The sequence below is a fragment of the Rutidosis leptorrhynchoides genome, chromosome 3, assembly GCF_046630445.1.
Source record: "Rutidosis leptorrhynchoides isolate AG116_Rl617_1_P2 chromosome 3, CSIRO_AGI_Rlap_v1, whole genome shotgun sequence".
Classification (NCBI taxonomy): domain Eukaryota; kingdom Viridiplantae; phylum Streptophyta; class Magnoliopsida; order Asterales; family Asteraceae; genus Rutidosis; species Rutidosis leptorrhynchoides.
This window is the reverse complement of record NC_092335.1, coordinates 198,362,383-198,379,966: the sequence shown is the minus strand read 5'-3', so window position 1 is coordinate 198,379,966 and position 17,584 is coordinate 198,362,383. Positions and strand designations below refer to the sequence as shown.

Below are 17,584 nucleotides of genomic sequence, written 5' to 3'. Positions count from 1 at the left end.
GGCAGACTTAGGTGCTAGTATAAATTTAATGCTGTATTCACTATACGCTAAACTAGACCTTGGAGAATTGAAACCAACAAGAATAAGCATACAACTAGCCGATCGATCAATAAAATATCCTAGAGGGATAATGGAGAACATGCTAGTTAAAGTTGGTACTTTAGTATTTCCAGTAGATTTTGTTGTTCTGGACATGGAAGAAGATTCTCAAGTTCCTCTCATATTAGGAAGACCATTTTTAAACACGGCTAAAGCAATGATAGACGTGTTTGGTAAGAAACTGACCCTGAGTATAGAGGATGAGAGTGTTACCTTTTCAGTTGATAGAGCAATGCAACAACCGTAATCTGCAGATGATACATGTTATTATATTCAAACTATAGATTCACATGCAGAATTGTTAGAAGAATTTCCAGAATTAAAAGGAACAGGAGAATGTTCTTTAGGAGAAGGAACTGAACCAATTGATGAAACTGAAATGTTAGCTACACTAATAGCTAATGGATATGAACCAACAACAGAATAAATTCAAATGTTAAAAGAAGAAGACAGATATCGATATAAATCATCGATGGAAGAACCTCCGACATTAGAGTTAGAGCCACTTCCAAACCATTTGGAATACGCTTATTTACATGGTGAATCTGAATTACCTGTAATAATATCGTCTTCTCTTACTGGAAATGAGAAATCACAACTCATTTCTGTGTTGAAAGCTCATAAACCAGCTATTGCATGGAAAATTCATGATATTAAAGGAATAAGTCCTTCGTATTTCACACATAAAATTCTTATGGAAGAAGGTCATAAAACGTATGTGCAACGCCAACGGAGACTAAATCCTAATATGCAAGATGTTGTTAAGAAAGAAATTATTAAACTGCTAGATGCAGGATTAATTTATCCAATTTCTGATAGTCCATGGGTAAGCCCAGTTCAATGCGTGCCTAAGAAGGGTGGCATGACTGTCATCACAAATGAGAAAAATGAGCTTATTCCGACTAGGACTGTAACAGGATGGCGTGTATGTATTGATTATAAAAAATTAAATGACGCCACCAGAAAAGATCACTTTCCCTTACCTTTTATTGATCAAATGTTGGAAAGGTTAGCCGGAAGCAGTTACTATTGTTTTCTTGATGGTTTTTCCGGATACTTTCAAATTTCAATAGCACCCGAGGACCAAGAAAAAACCACATTCACGTGCCCTTATGGTACTTTTGCTTACAAATGCATGCCATTTGGACTTTGTAATGCCCCTGCAACCTTTCAAAGGTGCATGATGGCGATTTTTCACGACATGATAGAAGAATGCATGGAAGTTTTCATGGATGACTTTTCAGTCTTCGGTGATACATTTGAATCATGTCTAGTTAATCTGGAACGAATGCTTATTAGATGCGAACAATCAAATCTAGTACTTAATTGGGAGAAATGCCATTTCATGGTTAAAGAAGGCATCGTTCTTGGACATAAAATTTCAAAGGAGGAAATTGAAGTGGATAGAGCTAAAGTAGATGTAATTGCTAAACTTCCACATCCCACCAATGTTAGAGGAGTTAGGAGTTTTCTAGGGCATGCCGGTTTTTACCGACGTTTCATAAAAGATTTTTCTAAAATTGCCACTCCTATGAATAAACTCCTAGAAAAAGATGCTCCATTCATCTTTTCAGATGAATGTATCAAATCTTTTAATATTCTTAAAGAGAAACTCACTAATGCGCCGATCATGATAACTCCAAATTGGAATCTACCGTTTGAACTTATGTGCGATGCAAGTGATTTTGCAATGGGAGCCGTTTTAGGTCAAAGGATTGAAAAACAATTTCAACCTATATATTATGCTAGTAAGATGTTACAAGGAGCACAAACGAATTACACAACTACTGAAAAAGAACTCCTTGCTATTGTCTTTGCTTTTGACAAATTTCGTTCATATCTCGTTCTAGCAAAAACGGTGGTCTATACCGACCATTCTGCTCGTAGATGCCTATTTTCGAAACAAGATGCTAAATCATGATTAATCCGTTGGATCTTACTCTTACAAGAGTTTGATATTGAAATCCGAGATAAAAGAGGAGCAGAAAATCTCGCCGCTGATCATCTTTCTCGTCTTGAAAATCCCGAATTAGAAGTTCTAAATGAATCGGCCATACAAGACAACTTTCCTGATGAATATCTATTGAAGATAGATTATAATGAAATTCCATGGTTTGCAGACTATGCAAACTACTTAGTATGTGGATTCCTTGAAAAAGGGTTGTCGTACCAAAAACGAAAGAAATTCTTTAGTGATATAAAACACTATTTCTGGGAAGATACACATCTGTTTAAAAGTTGTCCAGATGGAATAATACGCCGATGTGTATTCGGAGATGAAGCTAGTAAAATCTTAAACCATTGTCACACAGGACCAACAGGAGGGCATTATGGGCCTCAACTCACAGCAAGAAAAGTTTACGATGCTGGATTCTATTGGCCTACAATTTACAAAGACGCACACCTTCTTTGCAAATCCTGTGATGCTTGTCAAAGGGCCGAAAAAATAAGTCAACGTGATGAAATGCCACAAAATGTCATTCAAGTATGTGAAGTATTTGACATTTGGGGTATTGACTTTATGGGTCAATTTCCAAAATCTCATAATAATCTATACATTCTCGTAGCCATTGATTATGTATCTACATGGGCGGAAGCACAAGCTCTCCCAACTAACATTGCTCGAGTTGTAGTCAAATTTTTAAAACGTCTTTTTGCAAGGTTTGGAACGCCGAAAGCTTTAATAAGTGATCGGGGTACTCATTTCTGTAATAATCAACTTGAGAAAGTTCTTAAAAGATATGGAGTAACTCATAAAATCTCCACCGCATATCATCCACAGACAAGTGGACAAGTTGAAAATACCAACCGAGCTTTAAAACGTATTCTAGAGAAAACCCTAGGATCAAATCCGAAGGAATGGTCCATTAAATTGGAGGATGCACTCTGGGCTTTTAGAATAGCCTACAAAACTCCAATTGGAACCACACCTTTTAAACTCGTTTACGGAAAAGCATGTCATCTTCCAGTAGAAATTGAACACAAAGCATTTTGGACTTTGAAGACATGTAATCTTGATTTACATGAAGCTGGACGTCTACGGTTAAGTCAATTAAACGAATTAGAAGAATTAAGACATGAAGCATATGAAAATTCCTTAATCTATAAGGAAAGAACGAAGAAATGGCATGATAAAAGAATCAGAAGTTCAAAAGAATTCAAAGAAGGAGACAGAGTTCTTCTTTTCAATTCACGATTCAAGCTATTTCCTGGAAAATTGAAATCAAGATGGTCTGGACCATTCATAGTCAAAAGAGTTTTCCCATACGGAACAGTAGAATTAATAAATTCAAATGGGATTGAATTTAAAGTTAATGGTCACAGAGTTAAACATTACATACACGGACCGATGGAAGTTGACAATGAAGTTAATCATAATTTCACCACCCAAGAAAACCTTCAAAATGAAAACATAAATATGTTATCAACAACATATGAAAAATCAAAATTGGAATTTAGGGAGGAGTCAAATTTGAGTGATGAAGAAGAATTCTTATACAAACCTCCCATTCCAAGAAACGAAGAAAAATGTGAACAAGAAGTTCAAATAGAAGTGAAAGAACTAAGAAAAGAATACCCGAAAAAGGTTTACAAACCAACTCGACTTACTAAAGCAGGAGACCCGGGTGAATTTATCATTTCTTGCTTGCTTAATGATGGTGCTGTATATAATGGACTCGCAGATTTAGGAGTAAGTGCAAATATTATGTCTCTTTCCTTATATAAAAGATTAGGCATGGGTAAATTAAAACCAACTAAAATAGGTGTTCAATCATTTGACCAAACCATTAAACACCCAGTTGGAATAGCAAATAATTTACTTGTTAACGTGGGAAGTTTGACCTTTGTTGCAAACTTCATAGTGATTAATATGGAGGAAAACCTTGATATTCCTCTAATTCTAGGTCGCCCATTTTTAGCAACCACCGAGGCATTCATTGATGTAAGAGAAGGTAGAATGACACTTAGGGATGGTGATACATCGATCACCTTTGTGAATCGAAAGTTTAGATCTCCACCAACCAAAACTGTTAGACCAATAAAAACGCATAAGTGTGGGGAAGATGAAAAAACACTTAATGATGATCCAATCACAAAGAATGCCGTTGATGATACGAAATTAGATGAACCCATTTTTAACAGTTCAACGAAGAAACTTTATAAACGGATTCACGATGCTAAGATTAAAGGAAACTTTAAGTTATGTAACTGATTAGTATCCAATTTATCGCCAAAAGAAAAGACGATGTTAGTTGAATTTGTGAAAGTTACGGAGGAAATCAACAAATGGATTGAAGTAAAAGTCAAAGATATACAAGTTGTTGATGATTCAATTGAAACTAATGTTAATCACAATTTCAACTAAGTGTAGGGAGGTTTATGTATTTCTGTTAGAGTTAGATTTTCTGTTTTCGTGTAGTTCTCGAAAATGAAACCCGAATGGTCTTTCCCTAGCAGACCCTAAAGAACTAGTCTTCTCCCCCCATTCTGAATTTTTATTTTTTTTAGGTTTTTCGAAATGAAGACTTCCTGTGAACTAAACCATGGTCTAATGCTACACGCTTTGATCACTAAACGTAATAATGACACACTTCCAAGTGAAATAGTATCATTAATCAGAGGTAAATTGGACGGAGTAAGAAAAGAATCCAGATGCGAAGATAATAAGTTACAATTTGGTAAAGGAAAATCAAAATCCGCAGCGAAAAGAAGAGCACGACACCTTGAAAAATGTCACAAATGCGGAAAATGATCACACGAAGGTAAATGTTCAAATAATCAAACCTATTCAAACACCGAATTTGTTACTTTATGCAGAGATGGACCGTTCATATGTTTAGAAGAAAAAACATTAAATGCTCGAGGTTACGCCTATGTAGCCATGGAAAACCAATTAGTCCGACTATCTTATGAGTGGACTAGAGCATATCACTAAGAAATATATTTCACAGGTAAGTTTGTACAATTTTCATTTTTATTTTTATTTTTAACTTTTTGATAATAAACGTTGATTTGTTCGCTATAAAGTATTAAATTGGTATTCGATGAAATTAGGTCTTGCGACCGAAATTATTGATATCATACAAAAATTTATTACATCACTGCGAAATTTAACGTTTATTCTTAAGGTATAAATATCTTTAATCAATCAACTCAAAATATTTCAAAAATTCGTCATGAGTTAAATTAGGTCATGGAACCGAAATTACTTTACCGAAAAGAGGGGCGCATATTTTTGATAATATTTGATTGATTAAAGTGGGATAAAAGCCAAAAAGATTTTTAATTTTATTTTTACCATGTTTTTAAAAAAATTAATAAATTAATATTAAATAAATATTGTAAACTTTTAAAATTGTAAATATTTGGAAAATTAATATTTTTAATATAAGTTTGTATGTATAAAAACAAAAATATAATTTAAGTTTGGTGTGAATTTATAATATGAATTTTTAATTAAGTTTGATTTGAATTTTTAATTTTATGCATTTTAAATTTAAGTTTGGTGTGAATTTAAAAACAAAAATTTACTTTATTTCGCTAAGTTAAAAATATGATTTTTAAAATCCGTCGTAAGTTGAAGACTAGGTCTTTGAACCGAAATTGCTTTACCCGAGGGAGGGACGAGAACTTTTATTATCATTATTTTTAATCTTATTGAATTAAAGTATGCCAAAAACATTAAAAAACCCAAAAATCTTTGCTTTTAAAACCGCGCTTTAAATTGACAAATTTTAAAATTTTGTCGAGGGACGGACTAGGACATCGTTCCGAAACGACCTCGTCCTAAATAACAAGGGAAACAAAATTTTAAATTTATTTTATATTTGTTTTATAAGTTAAAGATTATAAAAAAAAAAAGAGAGCCGCGACTCGCGGAGTTTGAAAGAGGTAAACACCGCGACTCGCGGAGCATAAAAATTCCATAAAAAAATATAAGCTGATCGAACAGCTCAGTATCCAAACCCAACTCAAAAAACTGCGAAAATACACACACAAACGCATCACAAAATCGAATTTTTTCACCATTTTTAATCAAATCTTTCACAAAATCATGTTGAGAAGGATGCTATCAAGGAATTACTCAAGAAAAACGGTAAATTTCTACACCTAAACACCATTTAATCCGAAAAATTAGTGTTTTTGAACAAATTTATACCCAATTCAATTTTGATGCTTTTTAGTGTAATTATGCTTAAATTGTTTATGTATTATGCTTGTATAACCTAGATTGATGCTATTTAACATGATTAGAAGCCTTAAACTTCAAATTTTGAGTAATCTAGGGTTTGTGTTCTTGAGCAAAATTGGGACTTTTTGATATAAACAGGTTATGGCCGATTTTTGTCATGAATTATTGCTAAATTAAGTAGTGTAACATGTTTAGGTAGTTAAATGATCCAAACTTTGAGCCTAAACATGATTTTTGAGAATTAAAGTGGACTTTTTCAAGTCTAAAATTCATGAACTTGATTTTTGAGAGATAATGCCATTTGAAACTTGTTTAATTACTAATAATGATTATTTTGACATGTTATTTGAGTTGAATGCTTATGAACTTGGCGAACAATTTCGTATATGCTTATTTGAAAAAGTGTAGATTTGATAAAAATATGAAAATAAGCATAAGTTTGATATAAATTGAACATGTCATTGTAATTATTTTGATTGATGATTTTGCTGACACTAATGCATATTTGGATGCACAAAAATTGTGTTTAATGTGTTTTGCAGACTGAAAGGGGTGAATTTTCATCCCAAGCTCGCATTGCTCCTCCTGAGAATGCGGAACAACAGGATGTTGATAACTATTACAAACAAGATATACCTCATCCAGTTATGATATTTTCAGATATGCACGTGGAAAATTTGCACCCGAACTTGAGATTAGACAGACGTTGGATAGATTATTAAATAATCCAGGACAAAGAACAATTAACCCATGGGAATAAACTAAAATCAACACGTCAAACATCATGATTACGGAAGTTTAAATAAGCATAATTATTTTATTTCATATTTAATTTCCTTTATTTTATATTTAATTGCACTTCTAATTATCGCACTTTTATTTATTGTTATTGTATTTAATTGCACTTTTAATTATCGTACTTTTTAATTATCGCAATTTTATTTTATCGCACTTTTATTTATCGAAATTTCATTATCGTTATTTACTTTACGCTTTAAATTAAGTATTGTATTTATTTTTAATATTTTACATTAGGTTTTAACTGCGACTAAAGTTTTAAAATCGACAAACCGGTCATTAAATGGTAAAAACCCCCTTTTTATAATAATAATATTACTTATATATATTTGTATTTTTATAAAATAAAACTAATATAGCGTTAAGCTTTGTTTAAAGATTTTTCCCTGTGGAACGAACCGGACTTACTAAAAACTACACTACTGTACGATTAGGTACACTGCCTATAAGTGTTGTAGCAAGGTTTAGGTATATCCATTCTATAAATAAATAAATATCTTGTGTAAAATTGTATCGTATTTAATAGTATTTCCTTGTAAAATTTAATAGTATTTTATACCCCTTAGCTTTAAACATCAGCTTCTCCATTGACGAAATTGACGAGGAAGAATGCTAGGTTTAATTGGGAGAACGAGCAAGAAATTGTTTTTCAATTGTTAAAAGAGAAGTTATGTCAAGCTCCGGTGTTAGTGTTGCCGGAAGGTGTAGAAGGCATGACGGTTTATTGTGATGCGTCTTTAAATGGGCTCGGGTGTGTTCTAATGCAAAGAGGTAAAGTCATCGCTTACGCCTCTCGACAATTAAAGGAACACGAGACGAGATATCCGACTCATGATCTTGAGTTGGCGGCGGTTGTGCATGCATTGAAAATTTGGTGCCATTACTTGTATGGTGTCAAGACTACGATTTATTCGGATCATAAGAGTTTGAAACATCTCTTTAACCAAAGAGATTTGAATTACTGTCAACGAAGGTGGATGGATGTAGTAAAAGATTATGATTGTGAAATACTTTATGATCCGGGCAAGGCGAATGTGGTCGCGGATGTGTTAAGTCGAAAGAGTCACCACCTGGCGTTACGATTGGGATTGTTACGTATGATTATTACTAACGATTTTCTTGAAAAACTTGGTGTGATTCAAATAGAGGCTTACGTTCACAACAAGCATGCGGAACGAATAGTGGGGCAATCGGAGTTCATTACTATGGGCTCGCGTGGTTTGTTGTCTTTTCAAGGAAGAGTGTGGGTGCCTAAGATGGGGGATTATCGACGAGTGCTACTTGATGAAGCACATAAGTCAAAGTATTCCATTCATCCGGGCGCAACAAAAATGTATCTTGATTTAAGGAAGGAGTATTGGTGGCCGGGCATGAAACGTGATGTTGTTAAGTATGTTGAGTAATGCGTCACGTGTTTGCAAGTTAAAGCCGAACAACAAAAGCCGTATGGTAAGTTACAACCGTTAGAAATCCCGAAGTGGAAATGGGAGCACATTACCATGGATTTTATCACAAAGTTACCAAAGACGGCGAGAACCCAATTTGATTCAATTTGGGTGATAGTTGACCGATTGACAAAAAGTGCTTTGTTTCTTCCCATTCGGGAAGCGATATCGTCGGAAACCTTGGCTAAATTGTTTGTCAAGGAAGTAGTCGCTCGACATGGGGTTCCTATATCCATTATTTCGGATCGAGATACCCATTTTACATCTCGGTTTTAGGAAAAGTTTCATGAAGATATGGGTACACAATTAAAATTGAGCACGGCGTACTATCCTCAAACGGACGGTCAAACCGAACGTACGAATCAAACTTTGGAGGATATGTTACGGCCGTGCATTATCAATTTTGGTGGTAGTTGGGATGAGCACTTGCCTTTGGTGGAATTCTTGTACAATAATAGTTATCATACTAGTATCGGGATGCCACCTTATGAGATGCTTTATGGGCGGAGGTGTCGAACCCCGATTTGTTGGGGTGAAGTGGGTCAAAAGGAAATCAGGAGTACCAATTTGGTTTTGGAGACGAATAGCAAGATTGAGATGATTCGGGCTCATTTGAAAAAGGCTAAAGATAGAAAAAAGTCGTATGCCGACAAGCGTAGACGAATGATCGAATTTCAAGAAGGTGATATGGTGATGCTTAAGGTTTCGCCATGGAAAGGTATTATTCAATTTCGAAAATGGGGAAAGTTAGCTCCTCGGTTTATTGGGCCATTTAAAATTTTAGCTCGTGTGGGCGAAGTCGCATATCGTTTGGAATTACCCGAGGAACTTGCGGGGATTCATAATACATTTCATGTTTCCCATCTCCGTAAGTGTCTTGCGGATGATTCTTCATGGGTGTCATTAGACGAAATTGAGCTAAACAATAAGTTAGAGTATGTTGAGGAGCCGATTGCTATACTTGACGAAAAAGTGAAAAGATTGAGAAATAAAGTGGTAAGGACTTTTAAAGTTCAATGGCGTCGTAGTAAAGGTTCCGAGTTTACTTGGGAGCCCGAAGAGTTTGTTCTTGTGTATCTTCCTGCTTGTCATGCGGCTTGGATCGCGAGGTCGCAATCCGGTTCAAGTGGGGGAGAGTTGTAAGATCCAGTTTTTCCCAGTTGTGTTGGACGTCATCCAATATAGTGGGACGCCGTCCCAGTTTGAAGGGCTGGACGCCGTCCAGAATTTTGGACGCCGTCCAGATGGCCTGATGAGCCAACTTTTGTGTTTTTGATATTTAAAGGGGTAACTTGGTAATTTCACATTGTGGACGACTTTAAGACCCTAGATCAGTTTTGGTGAGCCTCATTACTCCTTTTCCATCTACTTTATCATCTTCCATTAAATCCTAGAGAGAGAAGAGGTTCTAGAGTGAGAGAGCTCCATTAAAGGAAGGAGGAGGTTGAATCGGGTCTTAGTGCGAGTTCTAAAGTCGTTCATCTAGCCGCTAGCTACGTGGTGATTGTGTTGGTAATTCTTAACCTTGACTTCCTTACTTTGATTAGTTTAAGGGTTAGGGTTTGGGTTAGAAATGAACCTAAAACCCATTTATTAGTGATTTGGGGGTTTTTGGGTAAGTTTGGGTCATGAAGACTCAAAGATGACCAACCTAGGGTTTTGAAAGGTTAAAGTGTGTAAATGGGTCTAAAAAAAAGCTTAGTAAATCACTAGCACGCTTAGTAGTTAATGTTAGTGTAACACCCTAGGCAAATCCCACATCGTCCACGGACATGAGTGATCATGGGATTATAAGGTAATACTCACGCTTAAATGACACAACGCGTTTTGGGATCACAGGCTGAGTAGAAGTGCGAGTACGTTGTGGTTAAGCGTGCTCGTGCGAGAGCACTACCAGGATGGGTGACCTCCTGGGAAAGTGCTTCTCGTGTGTGGTAGCCAAGAAAAAGCCGTGCGCCTGCGGGCAAAGCGGACAATATTGTGGTCATGTTAAGCTGGGGTGTTACAGAATGGTATCAGAGCCACTCATGTGCCGTTGGGGGTGGTGGGGTAAACCTCATCGAGGACGATGAGTCCCTGATGGGGGGTGAATGTAACACCCTAGGCAAATCCCACATCGCCCACGGACATGAGTGATCATGGGATTATAAGGTAATACTCACGCTTAAATGACACAACGCGTTTTGGGATCACAGGCTGAGTAGAAGTGCGAGTACGTTGTGGTTAAGCGTGCTCGTGCGAGAGCACTACCAGGATGGGTGACCTCCTGGGAAAGTGCTTCTCGTGTGTGATCGCCAAGAAAAAACCGTGCGCTTGCGGGCAAAGCGGACAATATTGTGGTCATGTTAAGCTGGGGTGTTACAGTTAGTGGGTGTCATTAGGGTGTGGGTGACCCAAATGGGTGTGTTGACCTTGAGATGGGTCAAATGGGTCTTGGGCGACCTAGGTTATGAAATGAGTATGAAAACACACTAAACTTGTGAGTATTAAATGGTTAAGACCATAATTGGCTAGCGTTAGGGTTTTGGCGAAGTTGACCTAATCTTAGGGTTGAAGGTGCAAATGGGTCGAATTTGCACCAAGGGTCAAAATGACGCTAGGATGTTGAGTGAGTTAGTTGACCCAATTCGATTGTGTGATTGATTATGTGCCTAATGTAATAGGTACGTTGCATTGAAGGTTGCAATCTCGGTTAACTCTCACGAAGACTTTAAGGTGAGTGGAGTAATTATACGTATGTATATATGGCGTGTTTATTTGTGGGTGTTATGGCATGAACCATAGAGCCGGTAGTGCCATAACATGTGTGTGATAAGATGTGAACCACGAGCCGGTAGCATCGAGTGTGAACCACGAGCCGGTAGCACTATAAACTAAGATGTGAACCACGAGCCGGTAGCATCGAGTGTGAACCACGAGTCGGTAGCACTATAAAACAAAGTGTGAACCACGAGCCGGTAGCACTATAAAAGGGTATGACTCAATTGCGTATGGTGTGAACCACGAGCCGGTAGCATCATAGCGTTTATGGTTAACCATATTGAGATTGTTGATTGTTTAGCATATTATATATATTGAGTTGAGTGTATGCTAATGCGGTTTTGTGATAATGTACGACTTGTTAGTATTACGGGTTTGATGACATGTTATTTGAGTTACAAGTTCGTATGAGGTATTTGGTGGATGTGATTGCAAGTAGATAGGTTGTATATTTATATGTATAATTATTGCATTCACTAAGCGTTAGCTTACCCTCTCGTTGTTTACCTTTTTAGGCTCCAGCGTGGACAAAGGCAAAGGTATTCGGTTGGATTAGTGGTCTCCCGCTTGTATTGATAGGGGATGCTTTTGGGTGTTTAGCTTTTGGAAGTTCGGCTAAGATTTGGGTAGTTTAACCCCAAACACCATGCTCTAGTGTCGTTTGGAAATTAAACTAGTATGGTCGAAACTTGTATTTTTAAGCAAAACGCGTAATTTGGGCCAATGTGGGTCCGGTGTTGTAAAACTTGTTTTGATGATGAAAACCTCTTAGTTTATTATATTGTGGTATGTTGTGAAAAGGTTTTTGTTTAAATGTGTCGGAAAGCGGGATTTCCGCTCGTGTAAGTTGGACCCGGGGACAGCAGCTGGAAGGCAAACTGGACGCCGTCCAGATCTGCTGGACGACGTCCCACCCTTCATTGCTGGACTCCGTCCAGATATCTGGACGCCGTCCAGATGTGCTGCCCCATATTTTTTTTTTGTGGTGTGTTTTTGGTAAAGCGAAGTCGGGTCGTTACAAGGTGGTTGCATGTAGGTATATTATATATGCATGTGTATACTTATTGCACTCACTAAGCGTTTTGCTTACCCCTCTCGTTGTTTACTTTTTAGGTACAAGTTTGGAGAAGGGAAAAGGGGTTGCCGGGAACTAGATATTCCCATGATGATTGTGTAGGCATAGCTTTTGGAAGTCGGCCTATTGTTTTGGGTAGTTTAGCCCCAAACCATGTTCGAGTGTCGTTTGGTTTAAAATTATCATTTTATGGGTCGAACTTGTAATACATTTGATTAAGGGCCTTCGTGCCTGTAAACATTAAACTTGTTGAATGATTAACGTATTGTATGAAACGATTGACATCATGTAACCATTTAAGTTGCGCGTTAATGGTTTATTATTATAAAAAAAAAATTTTGTCGGGTTAAAGACGGGTTGGGTCGTTTCATTTGGAGATGGAGCCGAGAGCCTACTGGACGGGTACTTGAGGAGCTGAGCAAACTGGTTGAAGAATTAAGCAGGCTACCACACTCGAATCATGGAAGCGACAAATGGGTATGGAAGATCAGTAGCGATGGTACGTTTAAAACCAAATTACTTGCTTCGTTGCTTGATAATAGACTGTTACAAACATACGAAAGTGATAGTGAAACTATGAGAAATAACTTTGGTCCACTATCTCTTAACATCTTTGCGTGGAGAGTAAAACGTAAAAGAATTCCGGTGCGGGTCGGGCTTGACAAGAGAGGCATTGACATGGACAATGTACGGTGCTCGATGTGCAATGATGACACCGAATCCATAGATCACGCAATTATTTTTTGTAGACACGCCTTGGATATTTGGGATAAAGTCTTCAAATGGTGAGGTTTAGGTAGCTTTGCAAATTGGAGTATAAATGAGATCTTGAACGAGGATGGTAGTGGGGTTCAAACCGCTACCGGTAGAAAATTGTGGCAAGCGATAGAATGGGTTTGTGGATATTTTATTTGGAAGTAGGAATCAAAGATTCTTTCGTAACAAAATGTGGCCCGGACTGAGTTTGTTAAATGAAATTCAAATCAAATCGTACAAGTGGATTGCTAGACGGGCTAAAACTCTCAACATCGAGTGGCATCAATGGCTTGTTAATCCTAAATATTATCTCGACACATCTTCTAGAAGATCGGGCATTGATACTATTTCGTCTATACCTTATATATCGAGCTTGTTCGATTTTTAATTCTATTGTCACGGGTTGTTTGTGCTGTATATAATTATGGCCATGCTTCTTTAAATTAGTTATACAGGCATGGTAGTTTGTAACTTATAGTTTCTTAATACTCCGTAATAATATTCTTGGCTTTTCCAAAAAAAAAAAAAAATATGAAACATTACCCCCTATATACTAAAACTCAAACTCACCAACATTTTGGTAGTTTCCCTATATACTAAAACTCACCAACATTTTGATAGTTTCAATTATTTTGCATTGTAGTTTTGACTTTGCGTTCACACTTCAATCGGTCCCTCACATTTGTCTCAATTTACATAACGACTCCTCAACTTTATATTTTTTTTTAGGGATAGAGAGTGTAAATATACAATTTTATTATAATAAAATAAACTAATTCCACCCTAATTTTTAGCGTGTCCTATCTTCTAACTTGGTGCGAGTTAAATTTTTTCGAGCCCACCGTTCAACTCAAAAACCCTAATTTTTGCATTGTAGTTTTGACTTTGCGTTCACACTACAATCGATCCCTCACCTTTGTCTCAATTTACACAACGACCCCTCAACTTTATATTTTTTTAGGGGTAGAGAGTGTAAATATACAATTTTATTATAATAAAATAAACTAATTCCACCCTAATTTTTAGCGTGTCCTATCTTCTCGCTCGGTGCGAGTTGAATTTTTCCGAGCCCACCGTTCAACTCAAAAAAATCTTACGAACACAACAGGACTAACTATACGCAAAACGGACACTTAAAAAAAACGCTCAATACCTCGGACTATATTCAATACATATATCCACCTATAATGCGCTCCGTTAACTATAAATATGCAACTCAAAGGCCCCGCGGCATCGCGCGGGCTCTTTTTTCTAGTTCAAACTAAGTGAATTCTATTGATTTAATTATATAATATTAAAATCGTTTTAAATTGTGTATTTTGGTTTAGAAATTGAAAGATTTGAAATATACGTAAAAAGAAATGAGTATCATTAGGACCAAAAATAGAAGCATTTTGATTTTAGTTTCTATTGCAAAATCCAAAAAAGAGTTGTCTTCTCTTCATCCCATTTCCCATTTAAATGCACCAAATTCATTAAAAAAAACACACATTTCAAAACCCTCTCTTGCACCTTCACACAAACACACACTAGCCTTTCTTGGTTACACTCCACTACCCACAGTTTTTATTTTACCCAAAAACACAAAAAACCCCTAAAAATAATAACTTTATTTTCTGTTTTCTTCAAAACAATCAAGAAAGAGATAGTTACAGGCCCATTTTCTCTCTTTTTTTATCAATCTCGAAACAGTGAAACACCCTTTTCTTCTTTTTCCTTATTTTGTTTACAACTTTGCATTTTAATGGAGTTATTTTTGGGGTTGCTTCTTCAAAGCTTCAATTTTTCCAGTAATCTTGAAATACCCATCTGGATTTAGGTATTCATATAGAAACCCAAAGAATCATAAGCCTTGAATAAAAGGTACTATTTTCTTGAATAATTTTTACTATATTATTTCAAAGCATGTATATGTGTCACAATTGTTTATTTATGAGATGCCAAGTTGTTGTATGTTCTTTTAGAATATGATTGGTGTGTTATTTAGATTTGAGGTTGCTTTTGTTGATGTTTGATTGATAGCTGTATATCTTCTAAAATTAGTACTTGACCTAACTTTTTTATTATTATATCATCATTTGGTTTTTTGTTCTGTTTTTCCCTCTTTTATACTCCATCTCATTTCTAGGATTTTATTTCCAAAATCTTTTTCTAAAAAATACAAATTCAATCTAAATCATAAATTATGTTGTGGGTATCTTGTTCATTTTCTTGATTTCTTCACAGCTAAAAAACAGACTAATTGATTTAAAATATTAACAGAATTAGTTAATTTAAAAATATTATTCAATAATGGTGTATTGTTGTGTCTTGAAAGTGACTCTCTTTTGCAGTTTCTTTTATCATCATTGTCAAGAATATGCTCTTTGATGTCTTTGTGTGCCATATAATATTTTGTATATATGTGCAAATAATCTGTTTCTGTGATTAAAACTCATTTTTAATCCCTTTGTATACATGCAAAGAATTCATTTTCCTAAATCAAATAGTTACTTCAAGATCTCTACTTTTTAATTAATCATTCTATGGGTCTGTTTGTTTTGTTTATGTAAATACAAATTCTGTTATTTTTTAGTGTTCTTGTTTACTCAAATTCTGTTATTTTTAGTGTTCTTGTTTACTAATTGCTTTTATTTCATTTGATTTGAGGTTCTGAGCTGGTTTTGATCTTGATTTTGTTTCAGGTTAGACAATTTACTCATCTCAAAAAGTTAATAAAAATTTGACCTTTCTTTGACTTAGTTTGACCTAGTTTGACTTATGTTTCTTGGTCAGGTTTTCAATTCCTGTTGATTATGAAAGGGGAAACATCATGGGACTGTGTAGATGATAATTCTAACGACAACGGGGACTTCGGTTTGTTCTTGGAGGCTATTGACGAGGGTAATACGGACAATTCACCTCTCGTTTCTCTCGATTTAATTCTGCCAGATGATTTGTTAGATCGAATTTTGGCTTATCTGCCGGTTGCAAGCATATTTCGTGTCGGTTGTGTGTGTAAAAGATGGCACGAAATTGTGAATTCAAGGCGGTTTTTATGGAACACATCACCCACATCATCACAAAAACCGTGGTATTTCATGTTCACGAGCTCAGATGAACCAGTTGGATATGCGTATGATCCCGTTTTACGAAAATGGTACGGAATTGAGCTCCCGTATATGGTGAAAACCTCGAGATGGTTCGTAGCATCATCAGGCGGTTTAGTTTGTTTCATGGATAACGAGAGTCGAAGCGAGCTTTACGTGTGTAATCTCATTACAAAATGTTGTTTCCGCCTTCATGAACCCCCGGGTTCAAAGTTTTGTGACTATAGTGCACTTTCGATCTCGGTTGACCAGTCAACAAACTACACCGTGAGTGTCGTGAAATCTAGACTAGTTCCGGAGAATTACTTCCAATGGGACCTTTCGATCCATGTGTATGACTCAACAACGATGACGTGGACGACAAGCGTGACAGATATGCTGACTGGATGGCGAGGTGGCGACGAGAGTGTGATATGTAATGGGGTTTTGTATTTTCTGATTTACTCCACGGGTCTTTTTCACGAAAATCGACACAAGTTGGTGAGTTATGATCTCTCGAACCGATCGTCGGTTCATAATTTGTTGTCCCAGGATTTTATTCCAGTCCCATGCGCTCTTACGTGTGGTCGGTTGATGAACATGAAAGGGACGTTAGTGATGGTGGGTGGAATCGGGAAACAAGATCGTCAAGATATCATAACGGGAATTAGGATTTGGGCGTTTGAAAAAAACGCGAAAGAATGGAACGAAGTGGGTCGAATGCCACATAAGTTCTTTCAAGGGTTTGGTGAGCTGGACGATGTTTTTGCGAGTAGTGGGGCCGATGATTTGATCTACATTCAAAGTTATGGTGCACCAGCGTTGTTGTTGTTCGATTTGAAAAAGATCCAATGGAGATGGTCTCAAAAATGTCCTGTGACGAAAAGGTTTCCGCTTCAACTGTTTTCTGGGTTCTGCTTTGAGCCCAGGCTTGAAATCTCGCCTTAATTGTGACCAATACGGTCAATATTGAAACTGTAAGGATTTTATGTGTATTTTTCGATGTTCATGTGGCTCGATTAATCGCTTTTGGTTGCTAAATTATATGTTACACATGAGATTATGATACATTTTGGCACATCTTGTGTGATTAAGTTGAATTTGTTATGCTAACATGTGCAATATTTGGTGTTATTTTGATCGAGGAATGCATTTTCATTTTTGCTAATGTACAAAATTGATAAAGTAGTGATTATGCTATGAATGTACTTAGATTCTAAAGGCAATATCTTTCTCAATATGCAAAGGTTTGAAGCATGGTCTAAAATGGCTATAGATCTATAAGCTGAAATAGATTGTACCCTTTGCATGTATAATTAGTGGTACATTACAAGAGAGGAAGAATGGCTCTGTTTATAGCTGTATAAATACCCAAATCTTGACTATTCAC

General features: G+C 36.3%; 1 protein-coding gene across 3 annotated transcripts; it reads left to right on the top strand.

Annotated features, from left to right (window-relative positions):
• Window positions 1–14,644: 14,644 nt before the first annotated feature.
• Window positions 14,645–17,330, top strand: LOC139897154 (F-box/kelch-repeat protein At3g61590-like). 3 transcript variants are annotated; one of them, XM_071879810.1, is made up of 3 exons: window positions 14,645–14,989; window positions 15,776–15,810; window positions 15,902–17,330. In XM_071879810.1, exon 3 carries the CDS (start codon window positions 15,922–15,924, stop codon window positions 17,140–17,142), a length of 1,221 nt encoding a protein of 406 aa, XP_071735911.1. In that variant the 5' UTR covers window positions 14,645–14,989; window positions 15,776–15,810; window positions 15,902–15,921; the 3' UTR covers window positions 17,143–17,330. The 3 variants fall into 3 exon arrangements, with proteins under 3 accessions (XP_071735911.1, XP_071735913.1, XP_071735912.1); XM_071879812.1 differs by lacking the exon at window positions 15,776–15,810; XM_071879811.1 differs by lacking the exon at window positions 14,645–14,989 and having other exon boundaries at window positions 15,686–15,810.
• Window positions 17,331–17,584: the final 254 nt, after the last annotated feature.